General features: G+C 31.6%; 1 protein-coding gene across 1 annotated transcript; it reads left to right on the top strand.

The window, feature by feature from the left end:
• Positions 1-13,232: 13,232 nt before the first annotated feature.
• LOC139516281 (uncharacterized) lies at positions 13,233-17,418 on the top strand. Its single transcript, XM_071306285.1, has 3 exons — positions 13,233-13,397; positions 14,009-14,150; positions 16,374-17,418. The coding sequence occupies exons 1-3, from the start codon at positions 13,386-13,388 to the stop codon at positions 17,399-17,401; spliced, it is 1,182 nt and encodes a 393-aa protein (XP_071162386.1). The 5' UTR covers positions 13,233-13,385; the 3' UTR covers positions 17,402-17,418.
• Positions 17,419-26,731: the final 9,313 nt, after the last annotated feature.

Here is a 26,731-nt window from a genome sequence, read left to right as displayed (position 1 = left end):
GTTAGTTTACGTATTTTGTGATGTACTTGATGACGAATAGCTGTTGGCGTCTTTAGCCGTACAGTTTTATCTTTTTACCTTATTCAATTCCTGTGTGCTGGTTCACACTCTGGACACCAGTCTTTGCTCCTTTCAATTTAAATACGGATAACAAAAAGCAAATAATGAAATTAAGAAATGGAAAAACACTAGCAAACTCGTTCAAAGGGTTCTACACGTTTAAATCTTCAAAATCGCTTACCTAAAAATACAACAATTGCTAACATTTTTAATAATAAAAATCGTGGTTACCCTTCTATTGATAAGTGTCATGCCAAAAAATGACTTACATGTCCCCGTCTTTCCACCAAACCAGGATGCGGTATTCAGTACATAGGTGAAACTGGGCGCTATCTATCTAATCGCACGCAAGAACACCTTATCGTTTTAAAAGACCCAATAAATTCAAAAGTATCATTAATCATCACCTTAAGAAGCACACTCATTCTATTAAATATTAAACAGTTCAACCTTTAGAAGTAGTCAATAAGCAGCCTGGGGAATCTCATTCAAAGTTTGTACGATCACGGAAAATAATAGAATTAAATTGGATTAAAAAATACAGACAGTTTATCCTCTCGGTCTTAATGATAATATCATGGGAATTGGTAATATATCTAGAACCGATTCTGTTAACATTTTGGATATAGTTTCTAAAACTATGCGTAAAATCCGTTCTCATGGGTGTAGGATAAATCGCAATCAGAGAAAATTTCGTACCAACAATACAAATATTTCGGACCTAATTACCATTTCAAAAAACAACGGCAGACATTATCTGTTAACCGAGCTCTGTTCTTTACCTGTTAAGAGGGTTCGCGGGTCTAAATCATTTATATAGGATTTCTCTATAAATGAACTTTATCTTATAGTTATTAAAAAAATAAAATAAAAAAGTGGGGTCACCGTTCATTTGCGCTCACAATCTGCCTTTGAAAGAAGCATACATTTTTGTAAAGGTGTTTTTTTTTCTGTTGAAATAATAGGAGAAATAAAGGTAATATCGAAATAAAAAAAAGAAATTTATTACAGAAATCGCTAAAATTTTACAATAATTTAGTTTAAGTACAGCTTATATGGAAATTATATTAAAAAAGATAGGTCACCGATGAGTTGAAAAAGATATTTCAATTTTAGAGCCAAAAAATGGCATTTTTCCACCAAAGGGAGATAATTTGGAACTTTTTCAATGATGTTTACATTTTGAAAGTCATCTGGGGCCAACACGAATTGATTGTTTTGAATGATTTCTGTACCATATGATAAAGTAACAACTACAAAAGGAAATAAATAAAATTTATAATGAAAAACAACTGTTTGATTTTTTTCTGAAATTTTTATACCCTCGAGCCTCCTTAATAAGTTACATGATTTAAACACAAATGATCGCAGTAAACTGCGTACATATAGATTATTTAAACAAGAATATTATATAAAACATTATTTAAGTGTTCATATGCCAGGAAAATATAAAAGCGCCTTTGATAAATTTCGATATGGTGTGGCGCCGATTAGAATTGAAACAGGCAGATATGAAGGGGTTTTAAGTGAAAATAGATGTTGTTTTAATGATTCATGTATGCAACGGAAACTCATTGAAGATGAGAAATATGTTTTACTCAAATGCCCTTTATATTCACATGCAAGACAAGAGGATTTTACTAGAGCAGTTTCTTTTAATATTGATTTTTTAGACTTAAATGATGATGAAAAATTTATATTTTTATTTACAAATGAAAATTTGTGCTTTTATTCTGCCAACATCTGCCATGATATTTTAATTCAAAGGAGGAATGTTTTATATAGATAAAAAATGTTTTGTATTTTTATCGAGCTGTCCTTTTTTATGTAAAAGTCTCTCATAACTCTTTTGAGAGTGGCTCTCGAATGTTTTTAAGATTGTTTTGTACTTTTAATTAAAACATGTTGTATATATTGTATTTATGTTTGTATTGTACATATAGAGAGGTGAGACTATAATAAAATATTTGATTTGATTTGATTTGAATACATAAAATTTTAGAGGATTGCAACACAATTCTATATTGCAGTCCTACATGTAAGTATGAAATCGTCCAAATTATACTTGCATATTGTTATTCTAAACTGTTTCCCAAAATTAGTCGCCCTGAAGATCACAAAAACATTTTATTAAAATCAAAGGAATTTGTTTTTTTGTCCCGGCTGATAAGGCTGCTTATAATACGGTATCATTATTGTTTGACGTAAGGTTGGTTGGAATTGGTTCGGTAGTTTCAGAAGACATGTCAAAAGCAATCGAGTAAGGACCGAGAAGCAAGTCACTCGAGAAAAAATCGATAATTCGTCGAGTAGAGATCGAGATTGATCGGGAAAGGATCGTGTAGAGATCGAGATTGGTCGGAATACAACGTAAATTTTGTTGTATTCCGATACACTATCCTTTCCCGATCAATTCGACCGCTACTCGACGGATTCTCGATCTCTTCTCGAGTGACTTGCTTCTCGGTCCTTACTCGATTGTTATTGACATGTCAAAAACTCTCGGGTAGATGGTCAGATCGATGAAGAGTAGGGTAGACTATCCCGAACATCTTTGTCGATTGAGTCAGACCAGTCTCCCGATCACATAATTTGTCTTGATCGGGCTTGATCGAGTTGATCTGATCGGCAGTGTGAACATAGCTTTATACAAACACTAAAAAAATCAAAGCACTTCTAAATCAAAACTCGATCGACATGCAATTTATGAACACATCTATCACATAAACTTTTATAATTATTTCAAATTTATAACTTAGCAATTTGCGTTTTGTTTACATGATCATAGACTTAGTTTAATGAAATAAAATAGCGAAACGATATTGTATTTTTAAAAAGAGGTACATTTTGTACATGTATCTATGATTTTGTCTACAAAGTGGATGTGATATTGCCTAAAGTATTCGGCAAATTAAATTTTAATAGTTGATCATCAGTGCTGCAGACGTTATGGAATTGTGATGACGTACCTATTATTTTGAAACAATTGACTTAACATTCGGAGCCAAATATGGTATTATTCGAACTTACATATACTCCTTTGTATGGTTGTTCACTAACCGAAAGGCAAATCTGTCTCCACTGAAGCTTTAAGGTATAAAAACTGAAAGAATAGGGTTACTATTGTTATGAGACTGTAATTATTATGATTATTTATCTTGGCATAATTTGTTTTTGGAGGCCTTATAAAATGTTTACATAATTGGGTTGTGACTTGTATAAAATGGCAAGGTCTGCAGGTCGGCAGTCGGCACTTATTTATCTATGTTTGTTTAAAAGTAAAGTCGGCAGGTCGGCAGTCGGCACTTATTCATCTATGTTTTCTTAAAAGTAAGGTCGACAGACGGCACTTATTCATCGATGTTTTCTTAAAAGTAAGACTTATTCATCTATGTTTTCTTAAAAGTAAGGTCGGCAGTCGGCACTTATTCATTTATGTATGTATATCACGCTTAATTAACAGGTTTGCATGTCTGCAGTCGGCCTTTAATGTGCTATAAAAATAATACATCTTGTATGTTTTATAACAAAACATCTCGATAGTCGGTACTTATACGAATACTAGTTAATTTGGTAAAATGGTTAATAGTTGGCAGTTATCTATCTATAATACTAAAATTACGAGGTCCAATTTGTCAGCCGTCATCACGTAAAAACGACGAATCAAAGAATTCAACTGTATATACAACTAATATAGTACAAAGGTGTAGATTAAAAATTACACCACTCCAGGCCCTTTTGTTTTCCACGTAATTAATATTGCCAATAATTAGGAAGTTCCGGGTCGAGTCCGATACCGATACCAATAGTATAATCACCTGTTACCTATTACCTTATCTGTACGTTCCGCATCTGACAGGCGCACCACCAAACGGTGTATTCAGGATTAATATGCTATATACACGGGTCATAATCACAGGGTTGACACTACTAAATTGTCAAATTATTACCTATTGTAGTATTTTAATCCGTAAGACTTTCTAAGATAATAATACGAATACTAAAAATCTGGACTAAAAATTAGTTTCAATTTGTTAGCGGGCACGACGTAAAACAGCGAATCAAAGAATTCAACTTAATTTATAAAAAACATAGGACAATGCTGTTGATTAAAAAATACTCCATTCCAGGACCTTTTGTTTTCCAAATAATTAATATTACCAATAATTGATAAGTTCCAGTTGACGGGTTCAAACAGAAAGATTTGAAAGCAGAGACAATTGTGTATCTTATAATCGGCATGACTTTATCAGATGACAGTACTAATACTAAAATAAGGCTTGCGCATAGTTATATACTTTAATTCAGTCACGGACCCGCGATATCACGGGTGTGTTCTAGTACTATTAAACGAGAAGACCTCATTTTTGGTGTCGCTTCACTTCTTTCCACAATAAATTAATCAACACGCCTCTGTGTCCTATAGGTACAGTGCATAGTCGCATTTGTCATCCATTCACATGATTATTCAGATTGAGTTATTTTAAGAGAAAAACGAGAAAAAATGTATCCGGGTATTGTCCCGTCATTGTACGAAATTTTAAGTCAGATTAGACTTCCGGTTTGCGTTTTTCTGTATACTTTGAACATACATATACTACGAATAAAGTGTATTTTCAGAATTTTATCTGCTATCATTGATAAGTTTACTATCCACGGCAGTCTTAGAGTTTATTAAATAGAGAGGGTCTGTATCAATGATCACCATGGATCGATTAGTAAACTTAGAATTGAAAGTAAATACGCTTTATTTATATAGTAATGAATGTTCATAATATACAGATAAGCGCTAAAATTATTCATGTGAACCTTCTGAAATTCTCCAGTCATTAAATCTTTTACAAAATTCATTGATTACCAAAAAGAAAAGAAGATGTGGTATGATTGCCATGTTTAGACAACTCTCCACAAGAGACCAAAATGACACAGAAATTAACAATTATAGGTTACCTTAAGGCCTTCAACAAAGAGCAAAGCCCATACTCAGCTTCAAAAGGCCCCGAAATGACAATGTAAAACAATGCAAACGATAAAAATAGCGGCCTTATTTATGTACAAAAAATGAACGAAAAACAAATTTGTAACACATAAACAAACGACAACCACTGAATTACAGGCTCCTTACTTAAATAAATGTTCATAACATACTAAATGTATGTTCAAATTGAAATTGATAGAAAACCAAAAATTGGGAACTTTGGAAATAAAGGTGGAGGGTAAAAAAAAACATTTTCCTGTCCACAATAACCTATGACTTATGATACTTTTGCTGAAATTCTCCAGTCATTCTGGTGTTCCAACAACACTTTACATACTGATACTTTAAACTACGCTCTGAATGCCCGCGATTTCGCTGGTGTGTTCTAGTATAAATTATATTTGAACAGGTCAAAAATTAGTATGTAAACTTAATAATCAATTCAGGAGTCTGCACTTATATGTATATAGTTTGCACTTTATTTGCGTAAATTATTAACCAAAATCAGGTATTTGTGTGAGTTTGTTTGTTTTATGCTATTGCATTATTATATAATTTGTGTTGTAAAATATCAAGTTTCTGGTAGTAAAACACGTCACAGTCTGTAACAGGTATTTGTCTGAGTTGGTATGTTTTATTTTATTGCATTATAATATCACAGTCTGGCTTGTAAAATAGGTATACAATTATTGACATTATTCGGTATGCATATGGGCTCTAAATTAGAGGGATTTGATAAATTGACGCAAGAGGAATTAGTGTTGCTTTCTAAACATCTAAAAATAGATTTTTAGAATATCTATGAGAAAACAAATTATAAAAAATTGGTATTAGACAAAGTACTTGATGTAGACTTTTTTTGTGAAGAGGATCTTGAACTTAAGGTAAAAAATGTTGATGCTATCAGATCAAAACAGCTTGAATTAGAACATGACTTTAAATTAAAACAAGTGGAAAACGAAGTTAAATTAAATTAAAACATAGGAAATAGAAGATGAATTTAAATTATGATAGGCAGAACTTGAAATGAAGGAAAGGTTAGAGATGGAGAAAAAGAAAAAAAAAAGAAGATGAATTTGAATTAAAACAGGCAGAACTTGAAATGAGGGAAAGGTTAGAGATGGAGAAAAGAAAATTAAAAATGGTCAAAGTCAGAACATTTTCAGGTAGCAAAAAATATACGTTTGGTTCCCAGATTTTCTGAAAAAAAGGAGAGTTGATAAATATTTTCAACAGTTTGAGAATTTGAAATGGCCAAATCCTTATTTAACTACCTTGCTGCGAAGTGTTTTTGAGGGCAAAGCCAAAAGACTTTTTTGATATACATACATTACAATATATCAAAACAAAATGCCATACTAGTATATACTTTCCCTAAAACGTACAAATTAAATAAAATATAAATACAAGGGTAAACAAAATGAAAACAACTCTTTAAAAACCTCAGGCATCCCAATCGCACTTCTTAACCCGCCTGCACATGGACTTCCAAAGGCAAAACCGCGAAGGCTAGATGTACAAATACCGAGCCACGTCAAGAGTCACACGACCAAAAGAAACATGATAGTATAAAGACAAAAAAGGGGAAAACTGTAAAGTAAATAAAATGATACATAAGTTCAGTGCTTAGAATCTATAACAGTAGACACCGATGAAAAGAGAAATCGTCTCGTGTGTCATGGATTCTGGTACTGAGGTGACCGCTGTAGATAAATATGAGGTATATGTCTAGAAATCATTAGTTCATGAGGATATATTAATGGGATCCAATCAAATCAATGTTTGAATTGTTAAGGGAAAGAACATCATTAATGTACCTGAATGTGAAATTAAATGACCTAGCTTCTTTTGTCTTCTAGTTTTAACATGTGTCTGAAGGAACTCTGATTCGTTTGAAAATAAGAAAAGGTCGACCCGGAGAGGCGCACAGTTTGCGGTTCCCATTTGAATATCGATAACCTGCTGGGAAATTTTACCTTCAAATTCATCAAACATGTTGTCAATGAAAACTAGTGCATACTAATCACTTGTTTTTCGGTGTAGCATATTTTATTTTCTGGTTTATTTTTAACAAAATATGCCGAATTATATTACTAAACAATAACTTTGTAGCGTATGATACATTTTTCATGGAGAAAAGCAAATGTGATGAGCAATCCTTCCGTTTAAAGGTACAAAATAAACAAATGAAATAAACTAGATATGTTTTTTACGTATATAACTATCGTGGAAATGGATTACCATAAAAGCTATTTAATGCCTACTTCCGTCACGTTCTTTTGTGAAAATAAAATCATTAATTCCGAACTAAGTATTTAAAAAGGCCACTTGGAATATTTAACCGAGAACGAAAATCACCATATAATGTATTGTTATACTAGTATTCATTAGATACAATTTTAAGTTAAAATAGATATTTACACAAAATACGCATTGAGTATAGTCAATATTGTACATAACATTATACTTTGCATAGATAAAGTTATATTTTAGTATAAAACAAATCTATAACACTTTTACCCAATTGTAGCAATTCAAAACTAATGGTTTCATTATGATTGTAACCTGTATTAACAAAGACAATTTCATCGGGATATATCAATAACTACAATCAAAACTTTGAACATAAAAATGATTTCCGCGGATTAAAAGTTTTTTTTTAGCCAGAGTGCTAAAGAATTTACCATACAACTTTCCTTCATATTACTTTATGTTTTGTATTCAAACAGTTAATAGGAAAAAAAAAAGATATAGGGTATCCATCCATGACACAAAAGCAGTTTATGCACAACACGGAGCAAAAAACTCTCACTTCACTGCAGGTTTAAAACGGCTCCTAGCACCGGTTAGATTACTGAAACAAACCTACAAATCAAGTAATGAATATAAAGAAAATACTGTTATATCGGCTATTCATCTTCCAATCTTCAACCGGGAATTACACCTCTCGTTTAGCTCATCTTTTTGTCAAGATGGATAACTTGCACACAATTTCGATGAAAGGAATTTTGTTAAGATTTTGATTAATTTTTGAATTTTTTTTCATTTGAATGAATGGTATTTTTTGGCGGATATTCTGTTTTAATCCATTGGCGCTAATTTCATGAGGAATTCTGTAATATAAAAGTATATATGTTGTGTACAAGTTATCATTTCGTACACATTATAATGTGTAAAATATAAAAGTACAAATTATAATTTGTATTTTCAGTTTCTACAAATTATAATTTGTATAAAAAGTGCCTGCACACATTATAATTTGTACAAAAAAGGCTTATTCAACTTGTACACCAGTAATTTATATAGATGTGATTTTTTTCAATATGCTTAGCGGACAAATAAATGAAGAAGAAAAAATATGACCTTTGAACAATTTACCGCATATTCATCAAGGTATGAATTAAAACTTCAAAAAAACAAAATTATTAAAGTTTTTTTTAGGAATTAAACTTTTTTTTAAATACAATCTAGCCCATTCATGTAAATTCAATGCAATTTTAAGTTCTTATTGATTCATTTATATTGCCTTGAGGTTAAAATTGAACTCCTGTTCACTGGTCTTTCGAATGGACATTTGCAAAAGTAAAAGTTATAGTGTTCAATAAAATGGTCAGTATTGTTGATCAACAGAATAAATTCTAGCACGAAGTTCAGCAATTTACTGAGAATAACACATCAAAGCTCAACCATCTTTATACTAAGGACAAATTGCATTTATAAAGTTAAAGATGGAAAAAGGCATTAAAGAAAAGACAGACATTTGCTTAAGATATGTGATGTCGTTCAAGTTGCTGATATTGATAAGCTCATGAAAAAGGAGGATATGGGGAGTTATTTTCGTTGTATATGACAAATATAGAAGGGGGCCTGAAACCGAATGTTAAAAAAATCAATTCCACATCCTGAAAGGATCAATCTTGTTTTACTCGAACTTCAAAAGACCCAGGGAGTCCCAACAAGGTCTGTCTGTTATGTATTATATTATGATTTAGAACAACAAAAAAATCAAATGTATTATAGCATGCATGATTTCATACAGAATATTGCAGTCACTCCTTGTCGCATCAACCTGACATCATAACTCTGTATGATCGCAGGAAATACAAATATTATTAAAAGAACTTTAAGTCACCATACAAACGATCATATGAACTACACTATTTCACAGATCTTCTTTTATTTATAATATTTGAACCATCATATCGTTATTCAGGCTCATAATTAGGTCTCCATAAAACTAACAAAGAACTCAAAAAACATTTTGCTAACGTTAGCCGGGAAGCAATACGCATATTTATAACCAACCTGCAGTGTATCCTGGCACAGAAACGTACTGAAATATCAAAATTGTTGTTAAACCTATAATTTCTGTTGACTTCAACTGTAGAGGGCAGCTTAACCTTATAGACCTTCGATATGTTCCTAACAATGAATTCAAGTGGATAGTGCACTATCAAGATCATCTGACCAAATTTTGCGTTCTTAGGGCTCTGAAATATAAGAGAGCTCCTGGAGTTGCTTATCAATTACTTGACATTTTTCTTCCATTTGGTGTACCACATATCCTCCAAAGTGATAATGGGAGAATGTTCACTGCACAAATAATCACTGAACTAAATTTGTTATGGTCAGAATTAGTAATAGTTCTTCGGCGACCAAGACATCCGCAAAGTCAAGGGTCTGTAGAACGAGCAAACGCAGACATTAAAGAAATGCTTATATCAAGGATGCATGATAATGACAAACGACAGTGGTCTGAAGGCTTGCGCTTTGTACAATTTCAGAAAAATCGATCACATCACAGGGTAATTAATCAATCGCCTAATCATGCTCTGTTTAGTTCTGACCCAAAGATATGTTTGTCTTCATTTTTTATGCCCAAGAAACTTTTGCCAAATCTTGAATCTGAGGACGATTTGTTCGAAGAGGTTTCATAGGAGAACAGTAAAATTGATGGCACAGATGAAAACACAGATGTTGAATCGGTAGAATCAGAAAGAGAACCTAACGATTTTGTGACTGATAGTGAAACTGGACTAACTAGTACAACTATTGAAGTTGTATCAGAGGAAGTCGAAACCCAAATCATTCGTGCAAGAAAACGCGCATTGTCTGGCAAACAAAACCAAGCCGATGTTCTTAAAAGAAGTACAAAACAGAAATAGAGCGAGTTATATGTTAGACACAATGTTATCATCCTTATTCCGCAGAATGACCGATCACCGACCGATCCGAGTAATATACATGCTGTTAATTGTTGTGGAAGTATAACATTTTGGTTATCGTGTAGGGACAATAGCTGGTAATTTATCAGGAGTCTTAAGCAGAAAACAACAAGAATCTATCAATGCTTATCTCTCATGCAAATGTAAAAGCGGTTGTAACAATTTCAAGTGTAAATGCAAAAAGCAGAATGTATTTTGTAATTCGAGGTGTGATGGTTTGCTCACCTGCACCAACAAATAAGATCATTGTATATTATCAAATAGCATTATAAATAGAGTTGTCAGTGTGTTTCATATTGATTCATAATTAAAATTAAAATGATTTATAATCATTTGATTTGAAAACTGATTCTCTGTAAAATATTGTACATGTTATCAGTAAAATTAATCCGTATTTTGTACAAATTATAATGAGTACAGGCACTTTTATATAAACTATAATTTGTATAAACTGAAAATTCACATTATAATATGTACGTTTTTATTGTACACATTATAATTTGTACAAAATGATAAGTTACATAATTATATAATTCTATCATTGAAAATGTAGATTAAAAATACATAAAATCAGTTTCTTCCGTGGTGTATTGTTTTGAAGATATGTGAAATTTATTTTGTTTATTACTTTTTTTTTTATTTGATTGAGTCCGGTCGCATTTTAGCTTTAGAAACCAGTGGTTGCATTTTTAACGTATTTGACTAATATCATTCAAAGGGTTTTCACTGAAAACCCATTTAAGAAAACACTTTTAGACCTAGGAAAAAGGGGTCAAATAAAAATATCTTTATTTACCAATATAATGGACGAATTTCTTTTCGAAAAAGTAGCGAAACAACTTTACACAAAGTTTAGGTACCGGGGAGGGTGCCAGATATTCTAATAAACCATTGGGTTTTCACACTTATTTTCGTTCTGTGATGTATATGTTGTGTGAGTAAAAAATTAAAACAACACGTTATTCATTTCATGCGTCCGAAGCGCTTTTCTGGATTTACCTTCATCAGGAAAGCTCAAAGCTGTATATTTGAAAGTCAAGGATGAATAAAACCGAAACAGTTGAAGAGTTAAATAACTTAAGAAGACCTAAAAAATAGCCAAATTCATCTAAGGCCAACTTGCCACAGATTGACCGGTCCGAGAATCAAGTGCGAAGAACTTATACTTATTTAAATGGTTCACAGCAGCTGTATCCCATCAAAAGATAAAACTAAGTGATCAGTGAAAAAAAATCAATAGGTTTACGTATTCATTCTTTATTCTTTTGTTTGAGGATTCAAAGGCAGGAATCGAACACACTTTTGTTTTTGATTTCTTAAATGGAAAAAGAACTAGTGCAAATATATAAGGTCTTTTAAATTTTCCGTAAAGTAAGCACATTATGCTTTGAAAAATAGACGATACTTCATTGCAGTTTAAACATATAATTCTAAAAAAGTAACGTTAACATCACTGCCACGAATTGATTCATGTGCTATACAAAGAAAAAGAAACAATTGGTATCATCAATAGTTAACATCTATTATTATGGGTATAATGAGCCGTATGATCTTATAATCACTGTTTGGTGCATGTAGACATACATTTTGGTCCAACGTACTTAATGAGCAAATGGAGACGTTTAATATACAGTTGAAATATCTTTTATTCATTTTGGTTGTCGATCAACAAAAACTGTCAGTATTTTGTAATGGTAAGTACTTTAAATAATAAATGAAATTCTTAGCAATTTTTATTTCATTTGATGATAATTCGTTTTGCATCTCCTTAACCAGGGACTGTTCTTCCAAATCAATATGCTGTTTATTTATACCATTTCTTTCAACAGAGTTCTAACTTTTCTTCATACAGTTTATTTAAACCTTCAAATATATAGGATTTGTTAATCTATACAAGTTTAAATTTATTTCAAATATTGAATTCAAGAAACAAAATAAATTTCCTCTTCAGGAGTATACAGACATATTTATATTTGTCTCATTTTCTATAAATATGTATTCAAAATTTAAATATAATTCGTCTCTAATTTAGCCCAACAATGTTAGATCATCAAATTTCCGTTACGGAATTTTTGTTCTTCCCTCAGCGGGATTCGAACCCTTGCGTCCGTGACATCGTGGTAACACCGCCTGCACCATGTCCAGCGCCCTAGACCACTCGACCACCTAGGCTACATAAGCATACAGCTTTCGGTGGTCGATGTAATGCCTTTCCTCGTCGGCTTTATCTATGGCTGTAACACAGTACATGATGTATAATGGAAGGTAGATGGTGTACTTTTCAGATCAGCTATTATGTCTGTCGTAAAGGATGATTCAAAATTTAGATATATATACATTTATATTTTCTGTTTAAATACATATTTTTATGTTTGAAAATATAGTTAAATAAAATGATCTTACTTCCTGAGTAAATTTTTATTGTAGGGACAGTTGTAGCAAGATAAATGTCCTTCGTTTTACATTTTGACAGTTTTTGATTATAAATTTATTTACTTTAATCTAGTTACTTATATTCAAAACAGTAAACAATTATATTTATTGTAACTAGAAGTTGTAATCAAAATCAAAAGAGGGTGTAAGAGAATTTTTCTTATTGTATATGCAATCATAACAGACACTGGAGTCTCTCAGTATTTATTTACCATTTGATCTGTTTGTCGAATTGTTAACATTTGGAATAATATCAGATATCTATAGTTTGTAAATTCAAACTATAAATGACATTTGAAATATTATAAAATATCTATAATTTGTAATTCAAACTATAATTAAGTCTGAAACACTTGCAAACAAACTCAACATTTTTTTTGCATTTAACAACAAAATTGATTTAACTTGAATATTAAATTTCATAGTAAACTAATAGTTGTGCATCAAACCTTCTCAGTATTCACTTTTTTTACTCTTCAACTCAGTTAACGCATTGTTCTGTATGATATTACCCCATGTGATTCAGAATAAACAGTTTCCTGTTATCTTTTCAAGAAAAACTATACGCCGGATGTTTTGAGGATCAACCAGATAGAACATTACCATACGGCAACACAGCTTACAAAGGCCAATTGACCAACGATCTATGTCTATGGCATTGTTGTTCATTTCTAAATGATGCAACATTCATGGGAACGGAGGTACATATTAATATTACGCCATTTGAATATAAGCATGGATTTAACTTTTGCTATTTTTCAAATTGCTATTTTAAAATATCAAGAATTGATATTAACGACAATAATATGAAAATAACGTTTATTAGTGTTTAGGACACTGTTGACCGATCACAATGTTGTATTGTATTGCTTTAAAGATAATGCTGACACATGTTGTATAATTCTGAAATTGCTGTTTGGAATGTTACGATTATGCTTTGGGAATAGGCAAACATATATGTACAATGCAACAAGTTCTGCCTTGTTGTCTAAAATATAACAATACTGTTTTAAAGGGACATTAGCTGTCAAATTCATGTTCACCGCTTTGACTTAAAAATTCTCATATTTGATTTATAACATACTAAAACGTATATCCAAATTATAAAATTTATAAATTATAAACACGAACATATAATTACATTGTACGAAATGTTCTTTTTAAAGATCATTCGGAAGGTTGTTTTAATAAATATACCTACAAAATTTGTGGTTCATTGTGAAAATTGAACATTGGTAAACTGCTGTCACTTTAATTGACGTGGTACTAGTGTATTATGTTATATATCAGTTTGCAACTCTCTTTTTTATAGGAAGGGTTCCAGTGTTATTGTAGCAATTTGACTAACACGGTAACGTTTGTACCACGAGCTCATGAGTCCTGTGATATACCATGTGATGGAAATTTAAATGAAATGTGTGGAGGTGTATGGAGTTTGAGTATATACAGAATAGGTAATTTTGTTTATAAATACAAATGCACGATCAAATAAGTAAACAAACAAACAAATCAATATATCAGGGATAACAATAAAAAGGTTTTTTAGTTCTAAATATAACCGGACATGAGTTGACGAAAGTTTGATATGTTATCATAAATAAAAATATTGCCAAACAAATATAAATATAAAAATACAAAACAATGCATTTTAAACATTTCACATTAGATAAAATATGAAGAGAGAACATGTATATCTTTTTCCAACTGAAATAACTTTAGATATTAAGTTGCAGATATATGAATAAAACATTTGAAATTACACGAACTTCAAACTGTATGAGTTGACCGTGGACGACAGGGTAAGCATGTCTTGCTATGCTTGTTGCAATACAGACCTGTCGATCATATATATCAAGTTATATAGAATAAAAGATATGTTTAAGGAATGATCTTTTCAATATCATTTCCATGCGTAAAATACCGAGCACATATACTGCATGTATCAATAATATGCGATGTACCGGCTGTCCTCTCTAGGAGTTTAAACGCATTTAATGGAGCTTTTATATACGACTTGACTATTTTATTAATTTTAATTGACAAAGAAGAATGTATGATAAGACCAATTTTGGCCACTGCAATTCGAAAATAAGTATTATAAATCTACCAAATAGCACCCTTCTGTTATAATAAGACATTAATGTGTCGGATATTAATATTTATATTTTTAAATTGTTTCTTACATGTATATAAACTTATAATAGATACCAGGATTCAAATTGGTATTAGATTTTTAAATTTCTTATATCTAGTGCAAAACAGCAAAACTTGCAGAATAGTTTGACCTCGTTTTGACATTTCTTTCTGAAAATTTAGATATGAAGAAGAGCTTTAACCTGAAATATGTTTGATTCAATATTCATATATATATATATATATATATATATATATTGACCAAAGACTATGATTGAAATGGCCATTTCATATCAAATAAGTGAATGTTGACATGTTAATGATGTCTAACGCACATTACATGTGACCTTTCTGCGCTAAATTTGTTTATTAAAGATTTGTTTTTTTAATTTTAATTTTTTTTCATTTAGCAATGAAATTAACATTATTTTGAAATAAAAGTGACGGTACCAATTTTATTACACATTATAGGCATTTCGATAATTTTCGTCTCTTCAGGGATGATCGAAGCCAAAATATTCAAAAAACAATTGAATACTTGAATATGTTGACTATACTTGAAATGTGCATGGTCAAATAATGGCTCTTATCATATTTTCCTTACATTCTCCTTTGAGAGGATAAGTAATGTTTGTTAAAGAATGCACATGTATGCAACCATGTTAATTCATTGAAAATAAAGTCTTTTTTAAAATATTTTTTCTTTACCGCATTGATTCAAGTTTCACAAAATATAAATATTTCAACAGGCTTTTCATCCTTATTTGAGTTTAACTGACTGCTTCTGATTCATTTGTCAAGTTTGGCAAAATTTCATTGAAAATATTAATAAATGATCATGCGAGATGAACATCAATGGAACAGCAACCTAACAAAAAAAAATGAACATACAAAACAAAATTCTGTCTTCACAAATAGACTGATATTCAAAAAATATGTCACGCTCTCAATTGTAACTACAAAACGTATACATTTACCATAGGATATAACAAATCAACAAAAGCACACAATTCTGCAAATAGCAACACATTGTGACATGAAATAAGAAAAAAAATAATAATTCACTTATTAAGTGTATGGCTTGGTAAAGATACATAAAATAAAATTATATTTTCAGCAACTTTTTATTAAACTTATACAAACAAGGCATCAGGTATCATGTTTGTTACAGATATATGAGTATAACATTCGAGAGTACAAAAAAAATCAAAGTTCACAAGTTAAGCTTGGACGACAGGGTGTATGCACCCACCTCCTTCGTTACTTGTCCTGTTTAAGGACCCAATTTCGTCGAAGGTATTTTGTTTTTGTTATTTTTATACGTGTGTGCATCAATATTCAATTGAGCATTTTTTTAATATGAAATAAATTTTAAATAGCAAAGCCCTTCAAATGATACAAGCAAAACGTATATTCCGGGAAACATATTTTTGCATTTAAATTGGAAAAGAAACGAACTATCCTCAAGCAGAATTGTGTGTTTTTATAAATTGTTTTGAAATTAATTTATAAAAAATATTAATGTTCGTTCCTTTTGTATTTAGGATGTTCTGATACACGAGAGGCAGTCTATCCACTAACTACAAATGAAATATATACAGTAACCCCTAATGAACAACCAGATGCAGATTCAACAACTTATCCAGAAATCACAGGTGGCACACCAACAGTGACTCCTGAAATTACAACTTCGTCTTATATCGGAACTGATTCATTGACCACTTTCAACGAATACACGAAAAATCCTTTGCTGACATCTACGTCTACATTTTTAACTATTTCACCAACCACTGGCGACATCATAACGACAATCTATCCACCAAAAACAAAAACAATATTCACAGTGACCCCTAATGTGCAACAAGATGCAGAACTAACAACCTATCAGGAGAACGCAGATAGCATTCCAACAGTTACTCCTGAAGTTACAGCTAGGTCTGATATTGGCACTGATTCATTAACAACTAACATCGAATCCACAGAAAAACCCGTAAAGACATCTACGTCTACATTTTCAACTATTTCACCAACCACAGCCGACAAAATAACGACAATCTATCCACCAAAAACAAAAACAATATTCACAGTGACCCCTAATGTGCAACAAGATGCAGAACTAACAACTTATCAGGAGAACGCAGATAGCACTCCATCAGTTACTCCTGAAGTTACAGCTAGGTCTGATATTGGCACTGATTCATTAACCACTAACATCGAATCAACAGAAAAACCTGTAATGACATTCACGTCTACATTTTCAACTTTTTCACCGATCACAGGCAATATAACATCAGAAGTTGAAAGAAACGTGTCTTATTGCTCATGTACAAACTGTGTGTACAAAAATCAGACCTTTAAGACAGAATCAGAACTAGAGAAAATATTAGTAAATTTGAGGAAATTATTATTAATAAACAAGAAAGACACGAACATGTTCAAAAGAACAAAACAATCCGCATTTGATCCCCGACAATCTTCAAGATATCTTGGTATAGGTGGCGTCATTGTCATTTCACTTCCTGTTATGTTTATTGTTAGTATTGATGTTTTAAAGTTTTTGAATGTTGCTTAGATAGCTAATCGGTTACGAACAACTAATAAATTGCTATAATCTTGAATCAATTTTAGTTTGTTTGTTTGTTTTGCAAAGTACTAGTACTTGTATGGGATTTGGTGAACAAATGTACACGGTTTCTTTCTTCTTCTCCCTTTCGTAAAGCTTTTATAGTGCACGATCGAAGAAGTATAGTGTAAAGAACTTTCTTAAACAGGATTTGCAAATTTCGAAAATTACAGAATTGGCAGCATTTGCTTAGCAGAGAATTGTTTGGAATTAAATAAGTTGATACAACCTCTAGTCTCTATATGATAAGAAAATATGCTTTTATTAAAGCGAACAAATATCACTTTGGTGTTTTTAATAACTCTCGTTTGTCGATTTTCTTTATATTGTTTTTCTTTTTCGGACCAAAATTATGAAAGCAAAGATACCTAAATACTATACTTGAAGAACTACATGACATTGTGAATGTCTGAAGGATACCCTTTTATTTCATTTTTATAAGTTCAACGCCAGCGACTTATCTTCCAGTTGATACGATATTCCAGGGCTTGTATTTCCTATCATTATTTCCTTGATAGAGGGTTGCTGCTCACAAGGAACCAAGAGTTCCAAGTGGTGAAGATGAAATCATCCCTTCGTAAGTTTTATGGACGCCATCACGAGTTGGTTGACCGTTATGGAATATCCGTTTCACAGACGTTAGCGGATATGTCCCTAATGTCGTAACTACAATACCATCCCCTTATCCCGAATGTGACCTACCGAATTAGACTTACTACCGTGTTTGTACAAACATGAGCAACACGACGGGTGCCACATGTGGAGAAGGGTCTGCTTACCCTTTCCGGGGCATCTGAGATCAATCCCAGCTTTTGGTGGGGTTCGTGTTTTTCAGTCTTTATATTTCTATGTTGTGTGTTGTGTACTTTGGTTTGTCTGTTGGTTTTTTTCTTTTTTTAGCCATGGCGTTGTCAGTTTATTTTTTTGACTTATGTGTTTGAATATTCCTCTGGTATCTTTCGCCTCTCTTTTGCTGAATATAAATTTGAAATCATAAAATCAGGGTTAAGATACAAAAACACAATAAAAAAAAACTGCTAGTCATATCAAAAACAGCAACACATGGATAAACTGAAATGCCAAAGGTAATTTGGACCTGGTCTCATATTTCAATTGGCGTTGCTGTATATTAGTCGTAAAAATTTAGTTCTCAATTGACCCTTCACTGTTGACTTCATGCTTACGTTTTTGTTGATTTTTCCTGATTGACAGACTTTGCTTTCTTAATAAAGTGTCATTGGAATTTGAACACAACAGTTCTTTTAATGAGTCCTATATATTATATATACTATTTTAACTACCTTAACTAAAATGGAGTTGTATTAAGGTTTTCTATATCAAACGTCTAATTTCAAGTTAAAATCTAATGTAAAGCTACTCACGAACTGAAACATATTTTGTTTAGAAAGAGCCGTTTTAATGAATCCTTCCAAAAACATATTGATAAAACAAAAAAACCTTTAAACCAATCAATATTAAATTTATATAATATATATGCAACTATTAGATTCAACACGTATTTATTGTTAGTTAGTTAGGAGCACATAATCCTAACATTTTGTAGTACTGCACCTGATATACATATAATTTGGCAAGGACGGTATCTTCGGTCATGTTTGCAGCCTAGATATAATTATCATATAATCGAAAATCTAATATATATAACGTTTAAAGTTTATTTTACAAAGGGACAAACAGGATAGTTAACCGGATGGAATCAGATCATTGCATTAGAATAAAGCATTCCTTAAACAAGTTAAAGTATAGTTCTCATTAGGTGTTAGCCAAGAAAACTCGCTACGACAATAACTCAATTTGATAAATGCAAATCAAAAGTACTCCAGTATATACATTAGACAGATAAGACCATGTGGCCAAAAAACATATGTCACCAGTCATGCATCTGACGCAGTACTATAAAATGTATATTAAAAATCCGAATGTAAAAAGTGTTACAATGCAAATAAACTATGCATATACTTGATTGCTTCGCTGCTTGTGCTGGTTTGAGAGTGAATCTAGATAAAACTGAAGCCATATTGCAATCTCCGTACAGCGCTCTTTTCCTTACCGTATACTTAGTACACTACAATACAATGACATATTTAGTGTAGTGATACGAAGTAAGTACGGAACGGATGTGAGCTATGCGCCGGAGATTGGCCATATTGGTGGTTCAAGAATAGACAGTAATGAAATACTGTAAACAAATAAGACATTATCATGGAATACATCATGAAAGTTTAAACTGTTTTAGATACGTATCAATCTCTTAATCTCTTATATATACGCGTCTGGCGTATATATAAAATTTAGTCCTGGTATCTATGATGAGTTTATTTAAATGAGGATACAACTTTAGAAAACTATACAGAAAAAAATTAAAAGCATGAAAATCCTTCTCAATTAATAGGCATACAGGAATTATACAATTATTGGCAAAACCATTGTTATCAAAACTTTGGCTCTCCCCTTTTTGGTAAAGGGTCTGGTAGTACTTCTAAATCAACCATTTCCATTTTAGGTTATGGAAGTTATACAGTTTTCATCAAATTTTTATGGGATGGAAAGACAAAACAAAATGAAAGGTTATTAACAAAGAATTATGAAGAAGGAGTTTAAAATTCCCACATATAAAAAAATTTAGTATGTCCATCAAAATGTCATGGCGATATAAATTGCTAGAACTTGAATCTGTCCCCACGAGAAGACTTTATTATTAAGAAATATAGAAAAATATAGGGGTAATAAAATCTTGCACCTGATGAGAGTGGGGTTTGAAACTATTTCAAAAAAGTTAAATCCTTTTTGGAGAGACATTTCCTTAATTTGTTAAATTGAAGGCCAGACAAGATGAAAAATGAAAACAATGTCACAAACATCTTGAGTCAACCAATTTGGTTGGATATTAATTTTAAAAGATGTGGAAAGTTATTTACCTACGAAAATTCCTGTAATGAGGGAATATTTTAAAAAATTGATCTAATCTCAGATGGAAAAAAAACCCATACTGATATTTGAACAGCTTAAATCTCAGAATACAGTTAAAACCATTTTTTTTTAATATTATGGTCTTTTTAGTGCAATCCCAGGTAACTGGAAAAAAATGATTTCAGAGCACAGTAGATAAGGTATAGAACCATTAATTCGGGCCCAGTCTGAAAAAACTCTTTTAGGTCATTTTTTAGTAACAACAAACAAAAGAACTATGTCAATTGGACCTGCTTTGATACTATAACTGCCCTTGAATTTTTGCTAGATAACATTTTTGTTCTCATTCCGTATATCGTTAGGTTATCGGAATTCCCATGGGGACTAACTATGCACCACTTATTGCGAACCTGTTTCTGTATTGTTATGAGTTACAATTTATGACTAAAATCAGCAAAGACCCATCGAAACAACATCTGATTCAAAAATTTAATAACCCTTTTAGATATGTAGATATATATTGGCTCTCAATAACAACGACTTCAGTATGAACACGAAAGAGATTTATCCTGCCGAACTGACTTTAAATAAAGCTAATACTAACAATGAACAATGCCCTTTCCTGGATCTTGATATCTATTTCTTTAACGGGAAGCTTAATACCAATTTTATGATACAAGAGATGATTTTTCATTTCTTATTGTTAATTATTCATTTTTAGATGGTGACGTTCCCTTGTCAACATGTTATGGTGTTTATATATCTCAACTTGTTCGATTCGCTCGTGTATGTAACAACATATGTGATTTCTACGAAATAGAAATCTATGTTTTACTGAAAATTTTTTACACCAGGGTTTTCGATATCACAAACGTGTCAAACATTTACTAAATTTTATCATCGGTACAAGGACATCATTCTTCGTAAATATAAATCAACATGCAGACATATTATACGTTCAGGTATTTCACATCCAATATTTTTTGGTAATATTCTTTACAAAGCACTAAAATGTCGGCATTCACCTCAAAAGCTAACCAAACCTTTAAACAGACTTAGTTACGATACTGTTGTCAGGTCATTAAGGATTGCATATTTTGGTATTAATATTGATTCACTCAAAGGGTCTTTGCATCGGAAATAAACACATTTATTCCAAAACCAGTTGTTGGCATGATACGGGTTATGTTCTTCTCATATATTTTATAACGGTATGATACTAAACCCCTAACGGGAGGGATTGTACTTAATTTTCATATGATGAAGACATAATATTTCAATCAGTTTAATTGAGGTCTGGGGCTGGCATGTCAGTAACTGCTAGTAGTCCTTTGTTAATTTAGGTATCATTGTCATTTTGCTTAGTTTCTTTTGTTACCTATTCTGACATCGGACTCGGACTTCTTTTAAACTGAGTTTTACTGTGCTTATTGCTATGTGTTTCTTTATTCTACATTGGCTAGAGGTATAGGGGGAGTGTTGAGATCTCACAAAACATGTTTAACCCCGCCGCATTTTTGCGCCTGTCCCAAGTCAGGAGCCTCTGGCCTTAGTTAGTCTTGTATTTTTTTTTAATTTTAGTTCATTTATATCTTTTGGAGTTTAGTGTGACGTCCATTTTTACTGATCATGAACTAGTACACAATTTTATTTAGGGTCCAGCTGAGGACCACCTCCGGGTGCGGGATTGTCGCGCTACGTTGAAGACTCATTGGTGGCCTTCGGCTGTTGTCTGCTCTTTAGTCGGGTTGTTGTCTCTTTGACATATTCCCCATTTCCATTCTCAATTTTATTATATAGCTGAGAACAATAAATTCCGATAATTATCAAGAATGTTTGTTTTTGTTTCAATCAGGTCGAAAAGTCTATCGGTTTCTCCTGTGGTGTATTGTTATGAAAATGAGAAGCAATGGCGGACAACTAGATATAATTAGATTGGTTCACAGCAGCTACATCCCATTAAAAAATTGAAGAAGAAAAAAAAAAAAACGCGTTTAATAATTTCATGCGTCCAAAGCGCTTTTCTGGATTTATCTTAATCAGGAACGCTCAAAGCCAAACATTTGAAAATCGATGATGTATAAGTACCGACACGAACAGCTATATGACAAAAAATACCTAAAAAATAGCCAAATATATCTAAGGTCAACTTTGCATGGGGGAAATGATAAATGATAAAAATCGCTAATAATTGAAAAGACAACCAACAGCTTTCTGTATCAACAGTTTGAATGGGCGAAATAGTCTATAAAGCAACATTGTTTACAAACCCTGTATATTTGTCTCCATTTGTTTTTGTTTGTTTCGAGATTTCAAAAGAAAAATCGAACACACTTTCGTTTTTGTTTTTCATTTTTTATTTCTAAAATGGAAATAGAACTAATGCAAATATCACAGAGCCTTTTTAGTTATCGTAACATAAAACACATTGTTCCTAAAACAATAGACGATACGTTAGTTTTAAAAATATGATTCTGACAAAGTAACGTTTACATTATTGCCACGAATTGATTCAGGTGATATACAAAGAAAAAGAAACAATTGGTATAATCAATAGTTAACAACTATTAGTATGGTTATAATGATCCGTATGATCCTATAATCACTGTTTGGTGAATGTAGCAACCTAAATTTATTTTGGTCCAACGTACATAATGAGCAAATGGAGACGTTTAATATACAGTTAAAATATATTTTTGTCATTTTGATAGTCGATCAACAAAAACTGTCAGTATTTTGTAATGGTAAGTACTTTAAATAATAAATGAAGGTCTTTACAATATTTTTTTCATTCGATGATAACTCGATTTGCATCTCCCTAACCAGGGACTGTTCTTCCAAATCAATATTTTTTTTCTTCATACAGTACCTTTCGTACAACAGAGTTTTATTCTATTTATTTTTTATACATTTTATTTGAGCAATCTAAATTGGTAAATTTTTTAAACTTTTGATTCAGCTTATAGAACTTAAAATATTAAGTTCAAGAAAACAATTCCTTTTCAGGAGAATACAGACTTGTAGTATATTTATCTTTTTTTTTTGTATTATCTATTCAAATTTTAGATATATATAGTATATAAGTAAACTTTCAAAGTGGGGACAGTTGTAACAAAAGTGTTGCCCTTATTTTACAGTGTTTGTCACAAATTTTAATACTTTTGAATTACCAAAAACACATATTCAAAGCAGTGAAACAAATATGTTATTGTAATGAAAAGTTGTAATCATATTCAAAAGAAGATTAAACTGACTTCTAATGTGTTGCATATGCAAAAGTAATTGAAACTTGATATTTTCTAAATTCGGAGTCTCTAAGGTGGTTTTTTTACCATTTGATCTCCTTATCGTAAATATTATAAACTATCTACTGTTATTTTTTCAAGAAAAAAATTATATTGGATGTTTTATGGACCGACACGATAGAACTTTACCATACGGCCAGGCAGATTACAAAGGACAATTGACCAATGATTTATGTCTATCACATTGCTGTTCATTTCTGGATGACGCTACATATATGGGAACGGAGGTATATCTTAACACTAAACTATTTTGATTTGAGCATTAATTTATCTTTTGTGCTTTGTATATAAAAATGACGTTACAAAATGACTATGGAAACTAGGAATTCATAATTGAAGATACAACCTTTTAAATCTATGACGGTAAAATATGAATTGGATATTTGAGTTCTATTTCAAAATCTGCACTGTAAATATGACTGTCAATACCTATATTTTTCAAAACAAATTTCACACAAATTTATTCATTATTTATTATAATTATAAATTCATTTTTCCTTATTATGATTGCAGTGTGTAATGCAAAACAAACAGTTCCATATCTTTTCCTGTCCTCTTAAACTTAAATATTAATAAGCCGATTTTAATAGAGAATTTTAGGTTTTTGACGTACTTTAACGTAATTTACCTTAACATTTCAAATAAATGTTTATTGTTATCTTTGTCATTGTAAAATTGTATTTTTCTCCATTTCTCCAATCGTTCAAATATATTTTAAAATAGCGTATTCCACGAAAGAGAGAGTTTTCACTTATATTTGAACATACTAAAAGGCAAACTTTGTTCGCAGGGAAAACGGGTATGTTCTAAATGATATACTTTCAACAATCTTTCTTTTCAACTCATTTATCAATATTGCGTGCCGCGTTCAAAGAATATACGGGAATATGACTTATCTGAACGTTTTTCTTCTAAAAAGAATAAAGTTAATCAAAGTTTAATGACACAAGTTCAGTAATTAAGGTAAATATATACCTGAAGATTGTAATGTTTTTTTCTAATATTTAGGCAAATTAAAATACCCCGATTATTTGATTATCAGATCGTTTTGGAGATGATTATTGGATTGCCATTAAGGGATTTTGTAAATATTTGTAAGATTACCAAACATGATTCATTGGGGTCTCATTGATAACTCAATTAAATTCTTTGTTAAAATGAATGATCTGTGTCATGTGTTGGGCATTAAAAATAATCTATCAAGAAAAGCAGTTAAAAAACTTTTACCTCGGGAAGTTCATTATGGCAACTGAAAACAGAACATCTCGCGGTGAGATAAATTTGCCATGTTTAAAATCCCTTGAAGGATGCAGTTAAAAAGTGTCAACAAAGGTGTTACGGACCGACGGACAGGCAGAAGGATTGAAGGTAGCATTGTGTTACTATTACCCTTCGAAGCATTGCTGGTGAAAGATAATTACTTTAAAAAAAAGCTGTCGCGGGAAGAGAAAAGTCGACGAGTCGACAAAAAAAGTTTCCAAGGCGACATGAAAGTAATCCAAGGCGAGATACGGTAACAACTAGCTTTTTGGCTATGATTATTTCGACTCCAAAATGCATATCCATTCGGCACTCCAAACATTAACAATAAAACGCACTAAACTAGCATCAACAATAAACACACGCATTCGGCTTATAATATAAAATACACCTTTTTTGTTTTTCTAAATTATACATAGCAGCGTTCCTCAATTGGCTTTATTTTTTCTTTCTTTCTAAATTCAATGGACTCACACTTTAACTTCAACGTTTTTGCTTTCTAAATCCTTTAGCACACCAATTATATTTTTCTTTCCAAAACGGCGGCATCCTCTCAATCTTTAGCATTAAATATACGGGTTTAGGCTGTCCTCCTGTACCATTGCGTTCTACAGTGTTTTTTTTTGTGTTTTTTTTTATATAACTAACTTAAAACAACAAAAAATATTTACTTTTGGCTTATTATTTTCGTTATTTATAACTTTTAATTATTTTTCTTTTGTTCATGTTTGGTTATTAAAATTTTCTTTTTTGTTTTTAAAAATATTACTTAGACCAAAGCCCGGCAAAGGGCCGACCATGCAGACCTATTTATGTATAGTCAGATAGTTAAGCTCCCCTTCGTCAGTATGATAGAATACCGACCATGCAGATATATTTGTATTTAGGTATAGTTCGGTCGTTAGATTCCCTCAGTCCCGAGAAGACGGATACAAATCATAAAAAGGAATGAAAATATTGACTTTCAAGTTACGAAAACGTTTGTGGTAAATTATTTTTTATATAAATGTGTTATTTTCTAACTCTTGTTCAAATTTTACTTTTGTTCATTTGGAGGAATGTCCATGTTTTTGATTAGAAAGCAACCCTTTGATTTTTAAGTCAGGGTGTGCTTGGATAAATTTGTTTTATTTCTAACTTTTTTTCGGCGAAATTTCGATTAAACAATTTTTTTCCTCGCTTGCCCACACGATTTTTTTTATTCCGAATCATCTTATGTTGAGGCCAATATTTGTATTCTGCCTTTTGATTTTGAAAATGTGCCCATACAAAATTTGATTCACCATAAACTTGAATCCTGTCTGTTTATTTTAAATTTGATCTACCCCCCCCCCCCCCCCCCCCCCCTTTTCCAAAAAATGAAATGGTTGATGCATATGGTTTATTCTAATATATATGATTGTATAAGGAAAACCTTATGTTTAACGAATGAACTTGTTTAATTTGTTATTTAGGCACCGATCAATTTAATTATTCGGGGATGGGTGGGGGGAATAAGGATTTTGATGCGGAACGGAAATTGTTTTGACAAGCTCCGCGGGCCAGATTTTTTTTATATAAAAAAAATTTGTTTTGAAAATTATCTCATGGTCAAAATGTGGGCCATTTCTTTTTAAAACTCAAGGTGCTTGCCAACTGTGAAATTAATTTAATTTCAGTCAAAATCAGGTCCAGAAATACCATCAACCCCCTCCCCTCCCGGAAACCCGTGCCTGATACATGAATATTATTTTAGAATTAAAATACTATCAAAACTATTATAACTATCCAACTGAAATGCTGA

The sequence above is a fragment of the Mytilus edulis genome, chromosome 3 (genome assembly GCF_963676685.1).
Source record: "Mytilus edulis chromosome 3, xbMytEdul2.2, whole genome shotgun sequence".
In the NCBI taxonomy this organism is placed as follows: Eukaryota; Metazoa; Mollusca; class Bivalvia; order Mytilida; family Mytilidae; genus Mytilus; species Mytilus edulis.
Note: the sequence above shows the minus strand (reverse complement) of the source record. Positions and strands in the feature narration are given on the sequence as shown.

Bases quoted from the DNA above. Each gene is read 5' to 3' on its own strand.
- LOC139516281 (XM_071306285.1), top strand. The intron at 14,151-16,373 runs GTAATTTTGTTT...TTTTGTATTTAG, and splicing joins TTTGAGTATATACAGAATAG to GATGTTCTGATACACGAGAG.